General features: G+C 37.9%; 3 protein-coding genes across 3 annotated transcripts; 1 reads left to right on the top strand and 2 right to left on the bottom strand.

Annotated features, from left to right (window-relative positions):
- The first annotated feature begins 5,598 nt into the window (after positions 1-5,598).
- Positions 5,599-8,389, top strand: LOC144997043 (phosphoenolpyruvate/phosphate translocator 1, chloroplastic-like). Its single transcript, XM_078956861.1, has 9 exons — positions 5,599-6,082; positions 6,685-6,807; positions 6,900-7,052; positions 7,181-7,266; positions 7,384-7,468; positions 7,532-7,651; positions 7,741-7,809; positions 7,906-8,035; positions 8,136-8,389. Exons 1-9 carry the CDS (start codon positions 5,699-5,701, stop codon positions 8,210-8,212), a joined length of 1,227 nt encoding a protein of 408 aa, XP_078812987.1. The 5' UTR covers positions 5,599-5,698; the 3' UTR covers positions 8,213-8,389.
- Positions 8,335-10,434, bottom strand: LOC145045147 (transcription factor MYB98-like). The gene is made up of 3 exons (XM_078993486.1): positions 9,983-10,434; positions 9,321-9,447; positions 8,335-8,945 (listed from the first exon to the last, which is right to left on the bottom strand). The coding sequence occupies exons 1-3, from the start codon at positions 10,432-10,434 to the stop codon at positions 8,484-8,486; spliced, it is 1,041 nt and encodes a 346-aa protein (XP_078849612.1). The 3' UTR covers positions 8,335-8,483.
- Positions 10,435-21,470: 11,036 nt separating this feature from the next.
- On the bottom strand, positions 21,471-22,708 carry LOC145045148 (putative boron transporter 2). The gene is made up of 4 exons (XM_078993487.1): positions 22,649-22,708; positions 22,250-22,585; positions 21,851-22,120; positions 21,471-21,759 (listed from the first exon to the last, which is right to left on the bottom strand). Exons 1-4 carry the CDS (start codon positions 22,706-22,708, stop codon positions 21,571-21,573), a joined length of 855 nt encoding a protein of 284 aa, XP_078849613.1. The 3' UTR covers positions 21,471-21,570.
- Positions 22,709-23,738: the final 1,030 nt, after the last annotated feature.

Below are 23,738 nucleotides of genomic sequence, written 5' to 3' on the forward strand. Positions count from 1 at the left end.
ACCTACCCGTCACAATATAAGCATAACATATCTTAATAATAAAATAAGTAAGAGAATATACCGGCCACAACGTCTGGTACTGCGCGGACCTCCTCCGCTGTCAACTGGAAAGCTCTACCACGAGCCTTCGGTGCCTCGGCCTTCACTGGCCGACCCTCTGGAGCTCAAGTAGCGGAAGGCGCAGATCCCTGCGCTGATCCCTCAGAAAAGCTCAGATCCAAAGCTTGCACTACAACTCTAGCTCTTTCAATAGCACCTCCTCCTTTTCAAAAGCACACAAGAACACTTTCAAGCTCAACCACACTCACACAAGCTCTAGAACGAGGGTTAGGGCACACTTAGGGTTTTGCTCTCTGGAAATGGTGGCTAAAAGTGAGGCCATAACGTTCCTTATATAGGGATCACCCCCACAATTAGGGTTTCTATCTGAACTTAGTACGCCCAATATACATTATGGTACGCCCCGCGTACTAGGTAGCCTCCGCGTCAAGAACATGCTAATGAGTACGCGTAGTGTACTCTCCATTACGCCCAATGTACTAAAAAACCATACATTCTTTTCAAGGACTAATTTTGACAAATTGAGGAAAGAAAAGGATCAAAGAGATATACCTGAATTTCGGGATGTTACATATCGTTTCTTCATTTATCAACAACTAAGCATTCTTTATGAACCTCCAAAGCATAAATCCTCAGGAGCCTATCCATAAGAATTCCATCTCCCAACAAAACATCTTTCCAAAATCTGAGTATCCATCCCATTTTCAACTTTTTTATGTAAAAAAGAATGAGAAACAGTTTGTTTTCATGCATTTTATCAAAAAATTTAACCATTTTTTACTAAGCACCACACCCCTTCAGTTTATGAACAAGGAAACCCACACCCCTATTTAACCATGAATGCTTCTAATCACCTTACACCAAATGGAGTTAATGTTTATAGCAAACCTCCAATGTTATTTTTGTAATAACGCCACATTAAGCGCCTTAAACTTCCTACCCCCAAACCACCTTTATCTTTAGAATTCAAAACAATCTCCCACTTAATCCAAGATATCTTCCTCTGTATATCATATCCACCCCAAAGAATGTAGCTCTTAAAATACAATCGTCTCTAAAATCTTGAACATAGAAGTGTAATATTTACCCAAACTACTAAGAACATAACGAATCAAATTCAACCTACCTCCAATTGAAAGAAGCTTAACTTTCCAATTCGCTAACCGCTTCTTGAATCTATGTGTAACGTCCCAAAAATACGAGCCAAAAATTTCATTTTTGAAAACATATATTTAGCAAAACATTAGTAGTAAACCATATACCAATCACATCATTTCATAAAAGTGTGCGTGTTTGGAAAACAGTTTATAAAAACATAACAACATCAGAGTACAATCCCCAGGAAAATCTCATGGTGCGGAATACAAGCGTGTGTGTGATGGGCCGCTACCGCGCCAGCTCTTTCCCCTTTGAAGAAGACGTACCTGAGACCAAAACTGAAAGTTGTAAGCACGAAGCTTAGTGGTTCCCCCATCATACCGCATACCATACAATCGCATATCATACATATTGTCAGGCATTTCTGGGGTGCCCGACCTACCCAGTACGACCATTCTGGGGTGCCGACCTATCCGTGTCAAGCCATTATGGGGTGCTGACTACCCTTCGGTCCTGACGATCGAACCTTGGGGACTATTTCACCCCTACTTCTACTATCACATATATCATAACATAACATATTATCAGACATATCTGGGGTGCCTGAACTACCCTTCGGTCCTAACAACCGAACTCGGGGATTGGTCCCCTCCTACTACCTCTATCGCATATAACATAACACGCCAACATACAAACATATCATCACATACTGTCAAGCGTATCTGGGGTGTCTGACTACCCTTCGATCCTAATAACCGAACTCTCATACAACATATTATGCTAGCATATAACATATCAGGTAGTAGCAAACCTAGATGATATCACAAAAACATTCATCTATCATACATCTCCTACTGGTGGGCCGACATTGTGGCCTTAGACCCACTGCTACTGGAAGGTAACTCACCTCGTAGTAGCTGCTGATCTGTGCGGGAATGGTCTGTCTGCTACTGCTGCTCCGGAAATCCTCCGGCTGCAATTCCCACCAAACACTTAGTCAAATACTACTAACCGACCTCAGGGTAAACTGATCATTTACCCTTAACCAAACCATGAGTTAAAGTCAAAGTCATCTTCCAATTGACCCGACTCATCGAGTTGGCCTGTCAACTCGCCGAGTCCCTCTCCCTTTGTCTGACCACTATCCCGTCTCTACTCGTCGAGTTTGGCATTGACTCGACGAGTTTTCCTTCTAAGCTAAAGGCCAATAGTCCTTCATCCTACGTGCTGAGTTGTATGAACAACTCATCGAGTTCTTCTTCATCCGAAGAACACTTTATGCTGATACTCGCCGAGCTGTATGAACAACTCGCTGAGTCTGTTCTTGAGGTAAGAAGAGTGCCCTGAACTCGCCGAGTCATGGCATTGACTCGCCGAGTTACTACATGAGTGAGTCTGGCTTCCAACCCACTGAGTCACACCCTACGACTCACTACTCCAACCCGCAAACACGAAAAGGGGGAAAACTCGGGGACTCGCGACTCGACTCGCCGAGTCGGCCACATGCAATTACTATACACTCGATTTTCTTGAATTCAACTCATGCCATTCACAGATTTGGGTTTCTAGGGCATGAATTACACGTAAAGTTTCCAACTTTACGTGTAAATAATCACCAATGAAGGTTTTAAGGCTCAAAATGCACCAAAAGGGTAGATCTAGGGCTTTCATGCAATATGACTCCATAAAGGTAGTAGATCCAAGCTCCGGGGACTCAATCATGCCTAGATTTAGAGGCTAACAACTTATTACAACCCACAATGCACAAACAAGCTTGGGGAATGGCTCAAGAAGGACTTTCATGCAGCTAATAGAGACTACAAGCATGAAAACAGAAGGGAAACGAGTTATACCTCAAGGAAACGCTGAGGTGACACAAAGATGCCTGGTCTCCTTCTCCTCTTCTTGATCTACTCTTCTTTCTCCTCAAAATCTTCAAGAACACACCAAAACACTTCAATCTCACAAGGAATAGGGGTATAAACGATGTTGGGAGCTCTGAGGGTGAAGGGGGCGAGCTTAGGGGCGGATAAGAGGGTTTAAATAAGGTGCAAACCCTTGAAATTTAGGGTTTCATCAAACAGCGGGGACTCGCTGAGTCCAGGATATGGACTCGCCGAGTCGCCAACTTAAACGTGTTTCAGAGCACGTCTTTACTCGGCGAGTCGGACCTACTACTCGCCGAGTCCAAGGCTAAACATGAAAAAAAAAACACTAAGATGAATTTTTACGTACCAAGAACCAGGTGCTACACTATGAACCACCTATTTTGGATTATCCACATTCCTCATATTCAAACCCACTAGCAAACTAAGATAAAAAATGGGGTATTGGCCGCTAGGTATCCCGTAACCACAACCAACTCTTCCACGAGCATCCTGTAACCACAACCAGCAAAACAAAAAGGTTGTTGATTTTAAACATACACAACATTATTTTGAATCCCATCATTTCTACGAACACAAATGATACTCTTTGAGATATATTTTATTAAGTGTTTCTAAAGCTTTCCAAGATCATATATTCACCCTACATTTATTCAGCTATCAAATCTTCACTTGTTGCAATGTCGATATTGGTTTGGTGTGACTCCATTCAAGATTATCATATTGTGCAAGTGTTTGAGTATTATTGTGAGTAAGATCCAATATCCTCTTGAGAAGAGTTTGAGAGTACTAGATAGGCAAATATTGTACAAGGTTTTTAAGACTACCTAAAACTCAAAAGCTATTGTTTTATCGAAGCAACCATCAATAGAGATGGAGATGGTATCTTTACAGCACCGATGATATCTCTGTTGAACTAGATTAATCTCTCAATGTAGAGCCAAACCTTTTATAAATACTTGTGTTCAATATTCCTCATTTAACATCTACTATTTCACATTTTACATATTGTTTGTATTATTGAAATTGTAGGTTTGAAGAAATTGTGCTCTTGAATTGCTTTGTATATATTGTTATAAATAAAAGTATTGTGTTTATCTTTATAAACTTTGCTTGTGAAGTTCAAAAAACTTGTTAAATTACAAATTTGGTCCATGTAGTTAGTTGTTTGTGGTTTAGGTCTAAAAATGATCATCTTTTTGCAATTTTAAGAAAGTGTCATATTCATCCTCACGATGAAAATTTAAACCCGACAAGTTCACGACGATGCATTTTGCATATGATCCATACTCTGTGTGTAATGATAGCACATCAAAGAAACTGATATGATATCTATGTTTATATTTCTTTTTATATATAGTGCACAAAAACATCATATTTTTTTAAAAGCGTATCACAACACTCTATCAAAAAATAAAATACCTAATAAGGTCATGTTTGGGAGAAAATAAACTAGTTTATTGTAGATTACGTTTGATAAACCATAAAAGTAACTTGTTTTAGTTTATAAAGTAACTTATAAACTAGCTTATTGATAATCTAGTTCGAGATAATTTATTGATAATCTAGTTTGAGATACTTTATTGATAAACAATTTTATAAGCTAGTTTATCAAACATGACCTAAGAGCGTATTGGTAATTTCAAGTGAAGCCACAACCAAAAATAAAAGACAAACAAATCACCTGCATGTTCGAGTAAGAAAAAGATATGAACTAAACACATAGATTGACCTAAACAATATGGGGGAATTTGCAAAATTTTCTTAATATTTTTTGAACGATAACTCTAATCTATTCCTAAACTACTCATAAATCATATATGTTTCAAACGAGACTTGAACATTCTACCCCAAAAAAGGGATGACAATATATGATGTCTTTGAGTTAGAAGCCTTTTCATAATTTTGTCGAAATATTATATGTAACAATATAAAAGGCTGGTGACTGTATATTATGAGGGGTGTAATCAACAAGTTTTCTATTTGATAGGAATTATTTTTGTAATTTTAAACACATAGACTGTTTATGTAAAAAAAATTGCAAAATGACATTTTCAGTAAATTACGTGGACAAATTTTATAATTTATTTTATACACAGAGTCAAATTTGCCAACATACAAAAATCTTAAATATATATAAACTATTTTTATAAAAAAAGAAACTTCACATGAACATTTTCTATAAAATATAAAATTATAGGGACTAAATCTATCAAAATCTATTAATTTTGTAAAACTCTAAAATTTAAAACCTTTGTGACCAAACACCAAAACCAAATAACGTTACTGTTCCTAATATAATAGGAAAAGATAAATATCAAATTTTAGTTTTCGTTATTACATAAATATTATAATATCTAAATTTGAATTTAAACACTTCATTCAAGCACAAAGAAATTCATTTTTATAAAATTACAGTCTAGGCATTGCTCAACTACCGATTGGTTGTGTCCAAGTTATAACAAATCTGATATCCCAAGAAAACCCCCAATAAAAAAAACACATAAAAAGACAAAAGAAAAAAAATAGCCCAACAAAAGTTCGGCTTCAAAAACCCCTCCCACCCTCCCCTCAACAAATCTCCCTCCACTACATCGGCGGAGCCTCCAATACTCCCTCACCAACCCCCGCTCACACATCTGAGATCTGGCAAAATGCAGAGCAGTTCGTTCACTCTCTCCAATTCGATTTCAAATCTCAAGTCTCGTAATCACCGATTGAGTACTGGTTATGTTCCGTTGCCCTTGAAATCATCGATTACTTTTGGCTCCATCAACGGTTCATCCACTCGTAGATTGCCTTCAATTCGCTGTTCCTCTTCACCTAGGAAGCTAGGTGATTGGATTTCAACTCCCTCTCCGGTTCCGGAGCGTGAATCTGATGGTTTCGAGGTTAAAGCTGCGTCGGTTCCTGAAAGTGCCGACGGCGCTGAGGCGGCGGCTGCGAGGAAGTCGAAGTTGGCGGAAACAATTGTGCTAGGATCATTGTTTGGGCTTTGGTACCTTTTCAATATCTACTTTAATATCTATAACAAGCAGGTTTGTAATTCGTTCCGTTTTTCACTGTCTTTCTATTTAAAGTCTCTTGTATTCTATACGTCATGTTCCTTAAGAGATTGTGGCTTGGATTACACATGGTGTATCAAACGGCAGGTTTCTGATTCAATCGATGCATATAATATCCCTGCATGCTTTTAGATACATGTGAAATGCTTTATAAATTGTCGATTTATAGGCCGGAGTTTTCTATATGTGTGATAGAATAATACGTACGTTTGTTTTCTTAATCGCGTTCTTTTACAGTTTTAGTAACTAAGTAGAACCTGTTCATGCAAGGTTTAATAACTTTGAAAGATCCATCACAGGAAAACTTACTCAATTCGGTAATTTTTGGTGATTTAAACTTGCTGTGTAATATCAGAACTTCTCCTATCTAGCATTGTTCATATGCATTTCATTATTTCTTAGCAAGGTTTAATTATAGGTGCATTTTTTTTTATTCCAATTGTAGCAGTAGGATATGACGAAATGAAGCAATACCATACATGAAAGAAAAAGATGCATTGAGATTTGATTTCTTTTCAATCTTTAATTGGCTTGTGTACTTGAAAAGTAATAACATTTCTCAATTCTTAATGCAGGTTTTGAAAGTCTTCCCCAATCCTATAACTGTCACCACAGTTCAGTTTGCTGTTGGAAGTGTCATTGTATTTTTGATGTGGACATTAAATCTTCACAAACGACCAAAAATCAGTGGTGCACAGGTACATCATCATCATCATCATCATTATGAATGAACATATTTGTCTCTTAACATCATCTTTTCTGATACTTATTATTACTTGCTAACTTGCAGCTTCTAGCAATCCTGCCACTTGCTATGGTACACACCTTAGGCAATCTTTTCACAAACATGAGTCTTGGAAAAGTTGCTGTTTCATTTACTCACACAATCAAAGCCATGGAGCCATTTTTCTCAGTTGTGTTGTCTGCTATGTTTCTAGGAGAGGTATCCTTCTATCAATTATCAAACATCTTTTGTATTCCAATCTTCTAATCTCTACACATTAAATGCTGTATTCTTTATTAAAAAATTTGATCTTTTAATTCTAAGTAATTATCTATCCTACACCACAGATGCCAACACCATGGGTGGTTACTTCCCTTTTACCTATTGCTGGTGGAGTTGCTCTTGCCTCAATGACTGAGGCCTCATTCAATTGGTCAGAACAGAATATATATATATATATATATATATATATATATATATATATATATATATATATATATGTTATTTCATGCATTATTTTTATGATCTGATCATTGCATTTGGTAAACAGGGCTGGATTTTGGAGTGCAATGGCATCCAATTTGTCAAATCAATCGCGAAATGTCCTCAGCAAGAAATTTATGGTTAAGAAAGAGGTACTTTCTGCAAACACTTTTATATTGTTCATTATGTGTATTCACTTGTTTATCTTTTCACAGGAATCATTGGACAATATTACCCTCTTCTCAGTTATAACAGTGATGTCACTTTTCTTGTTGGCTCCTGTTACTTTCTTCACTGAAGGAGTTAGGGTTACTCCTGCATATCTACAGGCTGCTGTGAGTATTTATAAAAAATAGACATTTTTTTTTAAAAATTTGTTATTTCTGGCTTATCTTTATAAGCTTATTTCCCTTTGATATTTTAGGGCTTGAACGTGAAACAAGTGTACATTAGGTCTCTTCTTGCTGCAATCTGCTTCCATGCATATCAGCAGGTAACTAACTAGTATTCCTTTTAGTATATAAAAAAAAGGGAATCACCACTTTGTTAATTTAAGAAACTTAAAAAGACAGTTTTACCCTTGATGCAGGTTTCCTATATGATTTTACAAAGGGTATCTCCAGTGACACACTCTGTTGGCAACTGTGTGAAACGTGTGGTGGTGATTGTGACATCTGTTCTTTTCTTCCGAACACCTGTCTCACCTATCAACTCCATTGGTAAAACTAATTTCCGCGTTAAATTACGATAAAGCCCCTTTTTGTATTTTTCCGATTTATACTCAAAATGCACAATTTTGTCATTAATTTTAACTTTCAGGAACCGGAGTTGCTCTTGCTGGAGTCTTCCTATACTCGCAGGTGAAGCGCTTAAAGCCCAAAACCAAAACTGCTTGAACTTAAATCCGAATAAAAAAGAAAAAAGAAATGAGATTTTTGGGTAATAGCTTTATGTGTATTTTAGATGACATTGTGTTTTCGGGACATATATCCTATCTTTTTAAAACCCTGAGTGCATGTTTTCTTACATTACTATTTTCAAAGCACAATGTACAACCTTTTATTGCATTGAAATTTGAAAATCCCCCCCCCCCCCACCACCCCCATCATCATTATTCATTTCATTTGATTAGTTATTACTATTATAACTATATATGTATATCGCTACTTAAAGATTCACCTGAGAAATCATCTCCATCAAATCCATCTCCTTCTTCACATCACCTTGCAAATACGAATCCACCTCCTCACCACCATTGTTACAGTTGGAAGGTAAATCATCAAGCAATGAGTCGACATCATTATCCCATTCAAGCAACTTCTCATCCATGGCGAATTCCGGGACCTCGTTGTAATCAAAATCATCCCCGAGATTACTGTGATTTGAATTCGTTCTTCCCCTTGGTAAATTCAAGCTCTTTATGTAGTTTTGCAAAATAGGGCTTGGCCTTGGCCATTTTGATCGACATTTACGCCTTGTGTATTGCCTTCTCTTTGTTGCGTTCCAATGGTTTTTAGTTGAGTTTTCAGTTCTTCCTGGAAGTTTCTTTGCTATTTCTGACCATTTGTTTCCCACCTCTGCATGTGCTGCAATCAGTATTCGATCTTCTTCCTCTGTCCAAAAATCCTTCTGCGAATATATCATTTTAAGATTTGTCCGTATCAGTTTCGTACTGTTAATAAACCTAATTTTAACGAATTCAAAAATCGTTTTTTTTTTTTAACTAAGTTACTAAAGCAATTCCAAACACCCTTTAAAATGATTTACATGTGCAAAGGCAATTTCCATGTGAATGACTATCATGATATCAATTGTTTTGATCCAATGATTGTCATGTGTTTCTACATCCTTAAAATCTTTTAGTGTCTATTTATTGTGGAAAACTCAAAGCTGTATTTAGTTTGGAAAAAGTGTTATGGAAAAAAGTTTCTTTTTTTTTTCTTTTTTTTTTTTTTGAAATTGAAAAAAAATAATATTAAACTCAACCGCATATATTTAACAAACCTTGATGTCAGGTCTAAGATGATTGTGCCATCGCTCCCTGCATTGTTTTCCAATCCTTCCTTTCAACTTCTGAGCGATATATGACCATTTTCTCACCCCATATTTCTCTACCATTTCCTTTAAAATCCTGCATATTTCCTCAACCAACCATGCATATATTAGCATTCACTATGTTTTCTCCATTAATAATTCATTATACCTGATCTAGATATATATTCCAATTGGGATTCAATGTTCAAATGAAATTAGCTTAAAGTCAAGCTTTATAATTTCACATTTTTTAGGTATACATCAATAAACTTAGTATGTCAAATGAAAATAGTTAAAAACCCAAGTTTGACAAATTAAGTTTATTTCCTTATATTTTCATAAACTTTTTTTTTTCAAAGGTTCAAGAATCGATTAAATATATTTACATATTTTACAACATGCATTTTGAGATAATATTTCATGTCAAGTGGGGTTCATTCACCTCAGGATCATGGTAGTTTTATGAATTAACTGTGAAAAATAGTTAACGTGTTATCTTTTTTAAAGGGGAACGGAAAACAACACACAAAAATATCAAAATTTTAACTTCTACGTCTTAATGTAAAATTCATTTGACAATAGCAAGGATTCTGATTATATTCGAACTTTAGGTAATCTTTGGAGTACATTACCTGTCTTCTTCTCTAGTCCATTGTCCTTTGGATGAATTTGTCTTATTTTTCCCTTTATACGTCTTTCTGTTACCTTTCTTGATTCCATTGTCAGCAGTGACACATGATCCTTCATCCGGCACAAAGAATCTCATGGGTTTCGGATCTTGAATCGGGCATTCCAAACGGTTCGAAAAATCCCAACCCGTGAAGCTTTTGTCACAATTATTTAAATTCATCACCATTTCAACATCATTTACATGTTCAAGAGGTTTAAACTGATAGACTTCAAGATCATTTGAACCTAACCCATATGACAATGGCCCAAACGGGTCATAACCCTCAACATGGGTTGAATAATCCGGATGAAAAGATGAACCCGCTAGACAAAGATTGTCGAGTTGGTGTAAATCTTGAAAGACTCCTTTTGTGTCCACATGAAAATCATCTTCATTTTGGGAAAGAAGATCCATGGGAGAGATTAGAACATTGAGAAAATTATGAACACAAAGGTTAGAGAGAGTGATAGTCCAGTCTTGTCCCCCTTTATGTTAAACTCTGATTTGTTTAATTTTGTTGGTATTTAATAGGTAAGGAATTAATTAAGAGCAAACATTAAATGATGTTTGTGTTGATCCAATGGCTAGGATTAGCTTATGACCAAAATTAAATTGGTCAAATTATACAATAAACCTTTTTTATAACCATATTCGAGATATTAAACTTTTGTCTCGTCTATTGACACAAACCTAAAGCAATTTACTGTACACTATTAAGTGTATTAATTAAGTCTAAGACCGAATGAAATGTAATTATTTTAACAACCTCATAATCATGTACTATTTAGCAAGTGACTTTTGGCCTAATGGGAATGACCGAGGCTTTACAACTTTAGAACAAAAAATTTCAATTACATTAATTTGTAGTTTAAAAAAACTTAAACAAATTATTTTGCAATGGTAAATCATAACGGTATATTTCTCTAGATATTATTAAACTTATTAATCATAGTTTATACCCTCTTTAGTTATATAAAATATAAGTTGCTCTGTCGTTTATTAATCCCATTTTTTTTTTATGATACATGTTTGTTAATTTCATGAAAATCAGACATAAGTGATAATTGATAAAATTATGAGAATATAAACATATGATTAAGAAATATTCATATTCGCACATATAATAAAAAAAATATAAAAACAAAATTATGTTTTCCTGTATTTTTTTTTCTTCCCAAAATGGAGCATTCTTCCTATTTATGGACAATAAACCCTGAATTTATATCAACACTTAAATACCATTAGGATGTTTGTATTTTCATGAACACCATTGTACTTTATTAGTTGACTCATGAACATATCAATTATTTAAATCGACAAACATACCCTTTAGTCCATTAAAATGATAGAGAAAGCTTATAATAGTAGCCAATTAAAAAATAGCGAATTGATTGTCTTTAATTAACAAGACTTGAATGAGGTGAGAGTTACATTCGGCAGTTAATTTGAATTAAATATGGACATCAAATTTTCTTTATTACATCCGTAGTTAATCGTTTTTTAATTCTCAATTCTTTCCACATAAAACATAATGAAAAAAACATGAAGAAACCTGGCCCTACTTTCCAAAAATAGACTGTGTTTTTAAAAGAAAAAAATACAATTACCAAAATGGAAATATGGTGATTAAATAGTTGATTAAAAAAATCAAATATCCTCCTACTTTTTCGATTAATTTTTTTTTACCATGACAAGTGTTAAAAAAAAAAAAAAAATTAACGGATTTCATATATTATTGTTTCATAAGAAGGGAAAGATAAATAAGAACAAAATATAAGAAAATATTTAATTTTTCTAAAAGAATGTATTATATATGTATTGTACGATTAAAAAAGGTAATGCATTTTTTAGTAATTATATTTGTAAAATTATTACAAACTAATTCTAGTTCTCGCCAAAAGACAAAAGAAGCATTAGAAATATGCCATTTCAAGAGATTTACATATTTTACCAATAAAAAATATGTTATCCAAAATTATTCCTTTTGAACTTTTGTAGTTGATAAAAATGTCTAAGGTCTTCTTTGATTTTTGGAAAAATGTTAGCAATTATATGTCTGCGAGTGGAAAGACAACTATGTTTGCGGGGCTTTGAAGTGCATTTATTTTTAACAATCTGTAGACGTCAAAATGTCTGCGTTTTAAAAGACTTGGACCAATGTATTCGAACGGGAAGACCTTTTTCGTAGACCTCTATAAAAAAACTTAAACCTAAATTAGGTCGACACTTTATCCTTCAAAAAACGAGTGGCGCATTTCCAACAATCTGTTCTAAGACGTCTTTTCCATGCGATCGCTTCTTATCCGAGTACCACCATCATCGTTCCTGTTCCTGCTCCCATCGTCGCTGACGGTAGTTTACTCCCATCGTTGTTCCTCTCTCTTCCAACAACGCATCTGCCTTCGTCGGAGGTTCTATCAGGTAATAATTCAGAGCTTCTTTTCTTCAGCATTGCTGCAAGTTCTTTGAATGTGTATGTGTATGATGTCATGATGATGTCTACATGTGTATGAGCTTTCTTTCGTCGCATCTACCTTCTTCCTTTGGCATTGTTGCAAGTTCAAATGTTGCCTTCCTTTGGTTGAAATCTAATTTTATACAAATCAGTAAAAAAACAGATGAAAAATTCTTAAACTATATGGATTTTAGTTGAAATCTGAAGTTTCTATTGATGTGTATTATGTTTATTACATACAACATGCTTTTATCAATGTTTATACTATTTTATGAACTTAAAATTTGTTTTTATGAACTTGGTGCAAATTACCATGATAGTTGCTACATGATAGATGTTTGTCCGAATCTTAATATGTGATAGGTGTTTATATGAAGTTTGATATGTGTTTATAATTAATATGTACCTTGTGTAAATGGGTGAGAAAATCCAATGGTCCTTTGAACATATAAAGTGTTTACTCGATCTTGCATCGAAGAAGTTAACAAGGTTGGTAGAAAAGGTTTAAGCATGCACAAAGATTCATGGATTAAATTAGGAAGCGTTCTTAAAGAAAAATTTGGTATGGAATTGTCCCAAAAGCAAATGAAAAATACTTATGATAATCTATTAGATGAGCTTATTTGAAAAAAAAAACTAGAAATTGTATAACCCTAAACAAACATGTTCAACTTAATGCCTGAACAGTGGGATGAATTTAAGAAGGTATTTTTTTTTCATAATTGGTGTGTGTGCGTGTGTAAAAATATAATATTTTTATATTATTTATAACAATTTTAGTTTAGGGTCACCCGAAGGCTGCAATACTGAAAACACATCCATTAGCTTATCTAGAGCTTTATGCATCTTTGTTCGATGGAAGTAGTGTCACCGGTAATTTGAAGTGGGCCTTAAGCCAAACAAGCAAAACAAGCCAAACACACCTGTAACATCCTGTTTCAGATTGTTCGTGATTAGTGTTGGTGGGCCACGAGTCGGGCGCGAGAAGATTTCGGGTTGAGGCGAGTTGCTTGAAACATATGGGATCTCATTACCTTTCGATATGTATGAGGATGGTGGAATCAAAGTTTTATCTTTGAAGCTATGAAAGTTTGGAGGGTTGACAAGTTAAGTCCTTAAAGTCAAGAAGTTGGCAGCGAAGTACGCTGGGCGTACGTATGCGTACGCTTAGCGTACAGATGCGCGTGTTTCTTAAGCAAGAGCCACCTAGTACGCTGGGCGTACCAAGGGGTACGCTGGGCATACTAGGCACAGATGAAAACCCTAATTAAGTGAAGTGTCCCTATAAAAAGAAAGAGATGGTCTCATTTCTGGCCACCTTCCTCAGTTATTAGACCCTCTCAAACCCTAATATCCGTTCTTAAAGTTTGTGGTGGCCATGATGAGCTTGTTTGTGTTCTTGGGGACTTTTGAGAGTTAAGAAGGAGCATGGAAGGGAGTGAAGTCGAAGAGCAAGTTGTGGATCTGAGCTTCATTGGGGCTAGAGCACCATTTGAAGGTATAAAGCTCCAAGCTTTCCCTCTCTTTTTGTTTTTTGCATTTTAGGGTTTTTGGTCCCAAGCTTGAGACTTTATGAGTTGATGCACTCCAAAGCTTAGTAACCTGTCCTTTTAAGTGTATCTAGTGATAAAGAACCATAAAAATGAGATCTTGATCGTGTGAATCTACCCATGCATGAGTTATGATCATTTTGGGTTAAGAAAGTAAGAGTTTTTATGTGTTGTGACCTCATCAGCCATGCAAAGGCTTAAAGTCGATAACTTTATGGAATAAGAGATGTTAGGAAGTCCAGATCCAAGAGATAAGTTAAGGTCTTAACGGGTTAAGACCCAGAAATTGATTTAAGCAAAGCCGAGAGTACGTCCAGCGTAATCCTAGTACGCCCCACGTCCTGGGCTGAGGTCCCCGATCAGATTTGTGCATGCTTGAGTACGCTGAGCGTACCAAGAGAGGTACGCCCCGTGTAACCCCTCTGTGGGCTTTTGGGCTAGGTGATCTTTTGGGCTTTAAGTGTTGGGCCGGAATCCTTGGGCCTGCTTAGTGGAGCTTGTGATCAGATCATGCTGGGCTTGTCTTGTAGGGTGAGGTTGGGACTTAGGGAAAGCCCATTTATTATTGGGCCTTGGTGGGCCCAATGGGTTAGGACCGTAATGGACTGGTAGATGGTCTATCTTTAGACCTGGTAATTGAGAAATTGGACTTAGTTCCTGATTGGGTTAATTGTGGGATTTGACACAGAGTTAGAGGTCGGTGTTTGGCAAGCAGCATGATTGGAGGTTAATTCTTAGTGCCAGGTGAGTCTTCTCACTATACTTTACCTTGAGTAGGTAACCAAAGTTATGTGACAGAGTATTTGTATGCTATGTATGTTATGTGTTGTACTGCATTATTTCTATGTGATTTATGCTGTGCATGTTTACAGAGTTAGAATCGGAAGGTTCCCAGAGTTAGAACCGGAGGGTTCACAGAGTAGGGTCCACGTACCCACATAGTTATAGCCTCGAGTGGCTAATATGTGTCATGTGTGGTATTTTGGGGAACTCACTAAGCTTCGTGCTTACAGTGTTTTGTGTTATGTGTTTCAGGTTTCTATCAGGATCACGGGATGGCACCGGCTTGATTGTACACACCAGAGAAAGAGTCATGTTTTGAGGATCCTGGTTTATTATGCAAGTGAAAATGGAGTTATGTTTTGTAATTCGATTATGAATGAGATTTCAAGAAAAGTGTTTTTAAGAATTAAACCATTATATTTAAATGAAAAATTGTTTTGAAATTTACAGTGTTACAAGTTGGTATCAAAGCCTTGGTTTGAGGGATTCGGATGCACATTTGGGTAAATATGGACTCAAACTGAGGAAGTAAGAAAAGCTTTCAAAGAAATAATTTTCTAAAGCAAATAAGAGTTCAAAGAGAAAGCGAGAAAGAGTAGTGTGTACAATCAGCCAGAGCCTGAACGGTGATTTCCCAAAATACCCTTACTTTTGTGTTATGAGATATTTATGATGCACTTTATGAGATATTATTGCATGCTAGAAACAGGCTAGGTATTTCATATCTTAGGACTAGAGTGGCCTAATTTATGATGTCTTAGCCTAGGAAATTGCTGTTATATGCGATGTGCTTTTGAGTATGTGATGAGTGAGAATATTTAGTTGGAATCCTTTAAGGGATTTGAGTAGAGGAGTAATCTAAGGGAGATATGTGGATGAGTACCTTGGTACTTAGCGAAAGAATAGTTAGAACCCACGAGGGGAAGAGATGCAGAGTTCGGTGGTACTTTCGAGGATAAGCAGAGCAAGTGGAGTTATCACCCAGAGTGAGTCCTATGTATTCTTCGATGCTCGAATGCTGCTTGCTTCGTGCTTCGTGGAACTCTCGATGATGGGAGTCAACTACCAAGCGAATATGACGATATTCAGGAGGTAGATGGCTGGCATCATTAGGAGCTCTTCAGCAGCTGATGGCAGAGAAGTATGGGAATCTAGGAAGAGCCTAGGGAGTAACCTTAGCCAGATGAGTGCACTGGCAGAGTAGAGAATTTCGCTGGGGAGCGAGCACGCACGACGGAATTGGGGAACGAGAAGGTCGAGCAGCTACTTAGGAGCTCCGGGATAGTCCGTGTGGAAAGTATGGGTAGATGTGGCAGGTAGTATGGGCCCGTACTACTGAAAGCAGAGGACCCATACTTGTTACAGGGAGTATTCTGAAGGTTCTAATGAGCAGATTGAGGAGTGATGTTATGGTTCGAGTACCATACATCGAAGCAGATGGAGGAGTGATGTTATGGTTCGAGTACCAAACATCGGAGCGGATTGAGGAGGGATGTTATGGTTCGAGTACCATAAATCGGAGCGGATGAGGGAGTGATGTTATGGTTCGAGTACCATACATCGGAGCAGATGGAGGAGTGATGCTATGGTTCGTGTACCATACACCGGAGCATATTGAGAAGAGATGTCATGGGATGAGTACCATGGTTCATAGTGAATGATGCTCGTGGTTCTCCGGTTATCCGGTCATGATTGATGAGGTAGAGATTGGACGCTATGGGTTTTAGGCCAGTGGGCCATGATTGAGTTCGAAGAGGCGTCCCTTGAGAGGGAGGTCGAGAGCCTTTCAGAGTATTTTGGTAAGGATTCAGAGGGAGGGGAGAATTTCAGTCTGAGTTGAGCAATCAGTCGATAGAGGAGATGTCACCTTCTATGACTTGGGTGGTGCTATTTATGTTCGTGTGCAAAACATGAGAGGCATGATGTTTAAGTTTTGGGTTTGGGGGTAAACCCTGCAGGTTGTCATTGAGGATGATTTTCCATCAGAGTATCAGGTAGCATGTGTGCCGCGAGGCAGTAATTTACCATGAGCAGATAGTCAGTTAGGACTGAGATAGTCGAGGACCACGTTACACCTATTTGAGTATAGTAGGGCGTATTGTAGAGGTATTAGTGGGGAGTCCTGTCGAGTTTATCAGTGCAGGGGTTTTTCTATCTATTTTGGGTATTGAATATGGGAGTGGGTCCCTGTTCTTGGGATGATCCATGTGTTGGAATGTCGGTTGATGAGTCGAGGTGGGAGAGTATGATGATTTCGTGGTCCAGTCTATGAGTCAGTGATGTTATTGGACAGTTGAGTTGTTTGGTATTGGATTGGTACGAGACTTGGAACGACTAGAGGCAGTCGTGATGAGAAGTTCTTGAGGATTTCATCTGAGGTTCAGAGTATATGAGATCGATTGATTTCCTTAAAGGGGATTATCGGGCGTTGCGTAGCACTTTCCAGGGGTAGGTGCGTTATTGCTGGTGAAAATAGTTTGTGAGATTGTTGATGTGTCGGATAGTGATGGTTCGAACCCTAAGTGGGGGAGAATCGGGTGGTTTATTGAGAGAACCAGAGATTTGTGCAAGAGCGGTTAGGGGTTGGATACAGAAACCTGCGGCTTGAATTCATGAGATCAGGGTCATTGGTGATCAAGGAAAGGTGCAGGGCGAGATAATGCATGTGGTATACGTCTGAGAGAAGGATGGGTGTCTCCACGGCGGGTGGTCAATGGTCGGGAATCTGGTGGTGGTCAGAGTCGTTTCAAGTGGAAGACTCGTAATGATGGTATGGTGCTGGGAGTAAGGGAATCAGTGGTAGAGGCAGGACATTGTGATGCTCTGTTATGGTGTTCCGTGGTTTCTGCGTATAGCGTCCCGACTTCGGAGTTATTTAGAGTCTTGGGTTTAAGACGACTAGTGATGTATCATGTACCTACGATTTCAGTGGGAGCCCTTCGTGTATTGTCATAAAGATGGATTATTTAAGGAAGTGGATCTCTGCAGAGGTAGGTTCTGTGTTATGGCGGTTGCCGCCAGAGTTTGTAATGCATATCACGACAAGTGTGTGTGTAACTATCTATGATAGTCTTCGGTGCATGAGTTAGTGAACATAGTGTGGCGTTGTAATGAGAATGAGAGTATAGGGTGAAGCTACGAGGAGCCGTAGTATTCGCCAATCAGAGGGTGTTGTGATGCTACGGGGAGTCGTAGTACTCACAAGTTAGAGGGAGGGAGTCGTTGTACTACGGGGAGCCATAGTACTCACTAGTTAGTTGGCGTTGTGATACTACGAGGAGTCGTATTATCACTAGTTAGAGGATGTCGTAATGTTGCGGGAAGCCATAGTACCCACTAGACGGCAAGAGAGTATGATGATGGAGTGTTCTCCGATAAGTGCATGATGCAGAAGAGTTTTAGGCTTGAGTAGCCCTAGTATCGAGTTTATGGAGCCTAGTGGTTAAACCGGGGCGAGACTGGGGTCTCCGTCTCTGTCGGGAGGGTCAACGAGGCGCAGCAGATGCCAGAGGTTAGAGCTGAGTCGATCTTCGATTGGATTGTGTTTTTTTTATGAGGGAAAGGGAATTTCGTGACTTGCGTGTCACTGCGCCGTGATAGTGGTCACGGGGAGGAAGTTAGTGAGATATTTTGGATCATGTTATGTATGACCTTTGGGGGTTCAGTTGTGAGGCCAAAAGCTGACTTGGTGCTCGGTATCGAAGATGAATATGAGAAATGAGCTAGAGTTTTCCATGGTTATGTCTGTGGACTCTTCGGAGCGAGCGAACGATTCGGACGCTCGAGGATATGCTTCGGGCATGTGTATCAGATTTGGGGGGGGGGGGGAATTGTGGCCCGTATTTTCCCTTAGCAGAGTCTTCCTACAACAACAACCATCATTAGTGCATCAGTATGCCACCCTTTGAGCTGATGTAGGGAAGGAGGTATCGGACCCCATTTGCTAGGGAGAGGTAGGGCAACGTGTGATGGAAGTACAGAGATCATGTTTCAGACGTCAGAGCAGATACAACAGTTCAGGCAGAGATTGTTGACCGCTCAGAGTCGCTAGAAGAGTTATGCGGACAGGCGTCGGTCCGAGCTCGAATTTTTGGTCGGTGATTTTGTACTCCTGAAGGTATCTCCTTGGAAAGGAGTGATTCGATTTAGGAAGAGGGGAAAGTAGGGGCCCCGATATATCGGGCTGTTTAGAGTGATCGCGAGGGTAGGCAGGGTAGCATATCGCTTGGAGCTACCTGCGGAGTTGGATCTGATTCATGATACCTTCCACGTGTCGCAGCTGAGGAAGTGTATAGCCGATGAGTCGGCAATGGTTCCACTGGAGGATATCCAAGTGGATACGAGTCTGAATAGTGTCGAAAGACCAGTCGCGATGGTGGATCAGTGGATCAGTGAGTTATCGGGGTTTGACATTCGAGGAGCGAATATCATGGTGATCGTGTGAGTAGGCGGTCTGGCGGCGGGTCAGGCCACTAGCGTTTCCAGATTTTGGGATTGAGCGTATCAGCGTCAGAGTGGTTGGATTAGTTTTGATTTTTGGGGCTTCTGTGTGGGTTCAGTTGTCCATGGAAGAAGATTTCGGTATGGTATGAGATTCATTCGGTGGTACCGTTCAGAGATAGTATAAATTCATATATGGCTAAGGGGCGATTTCGAGGGCGAAATCTAATTCAAGTGGGGGAGAATTGTAACATCCTGTTTCAGATTGTTCGTGATTAGTGTTGGTGGGCCATGAGTCGGGCGCGAGAAGGTTTCGGGTTGAGGCGAGTTGCTTGAAACGTAAGGGATCTCATTACCTTTCGATATGTATGAGGATGGTGGAATCAAAGTTTTATCTTTGAAGCTATGAAAGTTTGGAGGGTTGACAAGTTAAGTCCTTAAAGTCAAGAAGTTGGCAGCGAAGTACGCTGGGCATACATATGCGTACGCTTAGCGTATAGATGCGCGTGTTTCTTAAGCAAGAGCCACCTAGTACGCTGGGCATACCAGGGGGTACGTTGGGCGTACTAGGCACAAAAGAAAACCCTAATTAAGTGAAGTGTCCTTATAAAAAGAAAGAGATGGTCTCATTTCTGGCCACCTTCCTCAGTTATTAGACCCTCTCAAACCCTAATATCCGTTCTTGAAGTTTGTGGTGGCCATGATGAGCTTGTTTGTGTTCTTGGGGACTTTTGAGAGTTAAGAAGGAGCATGGAAGGGAGTGAAGTCGAAGAGCAAGTTGTGGATCTGAGCTTCCTTGGGGCTAGAGCACCATTTGTAGGTATAAAGCTCCAAGCTTTCCCTCTCTTTTTGTTTTGTGCATTTTAGGGTCCATTTTAGGGTTTTTGGTCCCAAGCTTGAGACTTTATGAGTTGATGCACTCCAAAGCTTAATAACCTGTCCTTTTAAGTGTATCTAGTGATGAAGAACCATAAAAATGAGGTCTTGATCGTGTGAATCTACCCATGCATGAGTTATGAGCATTTTGGGTTAAGAAAGTAAGAGTTTTTATGTGTTGTGACCTCATCAGCCATGCAAAGGCTTAAAGTCGATAACTTTATGGAATAAGAGATGTTAAGAAGTCCAGATCCAAGAGATAAGTTAAGGTCTTAACGGGTTAAGACCCAGAAATTGATTTAAGCAAAGCCGAGAGTACGTCCAGCGTAATCCTAGTACGCCCTGTGTACTGGGCTGAGGTCCCCGATCAAATTTGTGCATGCTTGCGTACGCTGAGCGTACCAAGAGAGGTACGCCCCGTGTAACCCCTCTGTAGGCTTTTGGGCTAGGTGATCTTTTGGGCTTTAAGTGTTGGGCCGGAATCCTTGGGCCTGCTTAGTGGAGCCTGTGATCAGAGAATTAAATTGATGTCTTGGGCCTCATGTTGGGCTTGTCTTGTAGGGTGAGGTTGGGCCTTGGGGAAAGCCCATTTATTATTGGGCCTTGGTGGGCCCAATGGGTTAGGACCGTAATGGATTGGTAGATGGTCTATCTTTAGACCTGGTAATTGAGAAATTGGACTTAGTTCCTGATTGGGTTAATTGTGGGACTTGACACAGAGTTAGAGGTCAGTGTTTGGCAAGCAACATGATTGGAGGTTGATTCTTAGTACCAGGTGAGTCTTCTCACTATACTTTACCTTGAGTAGGTAACCAGAGTTATGTGACAGAGTATTTGTATGCTATGTATGTTATGTGTTGTACTGCATTATTTCTATGTGATTTATGCTGTGCATGTTTACAGAGTTAGAACCGGAAGGTTCCCAGAGTTAGAACCGGAGGGTTCATAGAGTTAGAACCGGAAGGTTCACAGAGTAGGGTCCACGGACCCACAGAGTTATAGCCTCGAGTGGCTAATATGTGTTATGTCTGGTATTTTGGGGAACTCACTAAGCTTCGTGCTTACAGTGTTTTGTGTTATGTGTTTCAGGTTTCTCTCAGGATCACGGGACAGCACCGGCTTGATTGTACACACCAGAGAAAGAGTCATGTTTTGAGGATCCTGGTTTATTATGCAAGTGAAAATGGAGTTATGTTTTGTAATTCGATTATGAATGAGATTTCAAGAAAAGTGTTTTTAAGAATTAAACCATTATATTTAAATGAAGAATTGTTTTGAAAAGAAACACTTAGAACATTCTACATCTTAGAACATTCAGAACACCCAGAACATTCTACATCTTGATGGATCAGGACTCGATGTTTGCTTGATTTCTATCCCTTTTCCAACCGATCCCGGGCTCCTTACACGTGGACTGTAACTGTGTTGACGTGGACTATAAATATGCTAACTTGGACTGTCGTAAGCCTGCTGACGTGGACTATAAGCAGGCTGCATTTGTCGAGGAGTTTGAGTCGAACTTGTTATTTTTGGACTGTTGGAATGACAGACCTCTCCTCTGCTTCTTGTCATGATTCCATCAAGAACCTCCGCACTATCCATTTGGGATGTTCTTGATTGAGCATCATCATCATCCTGTAAAACAAATTATATAATAAACAAAAGTGATTAGTAGGTATCTGTCTTTTCTTTATGCAAAATGCAAGAAGAAAGTTGAGTTAATTACACGAAATGCCATATTGTAGGTGGTGGGAGGGGCTTCTTCATATTCAGCAGCATCTAAATCTTGAAGATGTGCGCTTTTGAAAAGTTTTGGAAGAAAATATTGTCTTGCAGGAACAAGCAGCATGATGAGGAGAGGGAAAAGAACACTTGCAATTGGAATCCATGTTATGCCAAAACAAGCCAACAAGTAAACAGTTTGAAACAATGTAAACCAAGCAACTGTTTTGAATGGGACGCTTTCAACAAAACTCGCATGATTTTCTTCCAACACCCAGATATATAATAAATCAAATAGAAACAGAATTAAATAAAGATGTCAACTGAAACTATATGTATAAGCATAGGGACTAAAGTTGTAATTTACTCAAAGTAAGTAAATATACAGGAACTACAAAAGTTACTTGTATCTTCGACTTGGAGTAGTGAAGAGTAATAAGATTCGTTCCCAAAATTGATTACCAGGTAAGCTTTCAATCGCTATGAAAGCAAAGTAACCCCAAAGAACCGAAGTTAGAATCTTTTTAAGAACCGGCATCGCAACCAGACAACCACCAACCATCACCGCTTGTAGCAGATTGCTCAGTCGTTGCTCCTTCACTTCAACGTGCAATAAATCATCGACATCTTTATTCACATCAAACACAGTTTCATCAGTAGCTGCGTCAATGTAACAACTACTAGACGCTTGTTGTATTGTCGATTCTTTTAGCTCTTTCAGCCCCTGTTGTTTCAAACCCTAATTGAATTATTACACCCGATCGAATGATGCAATCTCAGATAATATTCCAATTTCATTTACCAGAGTTGGTGGATTCTGATAGACCAGTGGAGTTTGCATTTCGTTGTATGCTTGTTGCATATTTCGGTATAATTCACCCAGGTTTGTATTTTAGCGTATGCTTCTTCAAGCTGTGGAAAATCAACCTAATTTTATGCATGAAATATCAAGATACTTTCATTTTTTTATTTTCCTTTTACAACATTGTATTTTGAAAAATCAACCCAATTATTATTATAATTATGTCATCCAAATATAAAAACAATTGTTACTGCTATGATTGGGTAATAAGAAAATGTTGTTATGGAAAGAAAAAAAACAAATAAATAAAACTACATGATTAAATTCGTCAAATGACCAAAATGTATGGTGAATTTGAAGAAAATGACTACAAAAATAAAGATTTCAGAAAATAACCATAGGTTCCGCAGAGGGGGTTCTGCGGAACCATAAACACCTCTGCGGATCTTTTTTTTTTTTTTTTTTTTTTTTTTTTTTTCTGTTTTTTTTTCTGGATTATTTTTTTGTTTGCGTTTATTAATATATTTTTTTAATCACATAAGGTATTATGTGATTATTATGTAATTTTTTTTTTCGTTTTTCGTTTTTCTTATTTAATTACCTGTTTATAAAGTTTTGTGTTTAATAAAAATTATACAAATATTTTATGTTTTTTATAAAACTACACACACTTATATTCTAAATAATAAACATACTTTAAGTAGGTTACAAAAGATACTTTAGAAAACATAAACATACAACCTTCATATTAAACATACTTTGAAATAAACTTCATTAAAGTATCTGCGGATCCTCTAAAGCTATGTGAAATCTTTGTTTTTTGAATTTTTTTTCTTCTTTGTTTTCGTTTTTTTGTGTTCGTTTTTATTTATTAATATTAATTTTTTTTAAATACACTAATACCTTATGTGATTATTATGTAAAAAATTTGACAAAATTTAAAAATAATGAAATGTTTTATATAATACGTTTACTACTGATGTATGTTTTCCATATATTTTTACTGTTTTATATTTATAAATCACTCTCCACAAACACAATGAAAAAACAATTTCTACTAGTAATTGAAACTCACAAACTCATAAAAACC

Source organism: Lactuca saligna, chromosome 5 (assembly GCF_052625555.1).
Source record: "Lactuca saligna cultivar CGN05327 chromosome 5, ASM5262555v1, whole genome shotgun sequence".
Lineage (NCBI taxonomy): Eukaryota > Viridiplantae > Streptophyta > Magnoliopsida > Asterales > Asteraceae > Lactuca > Lactuca saligna.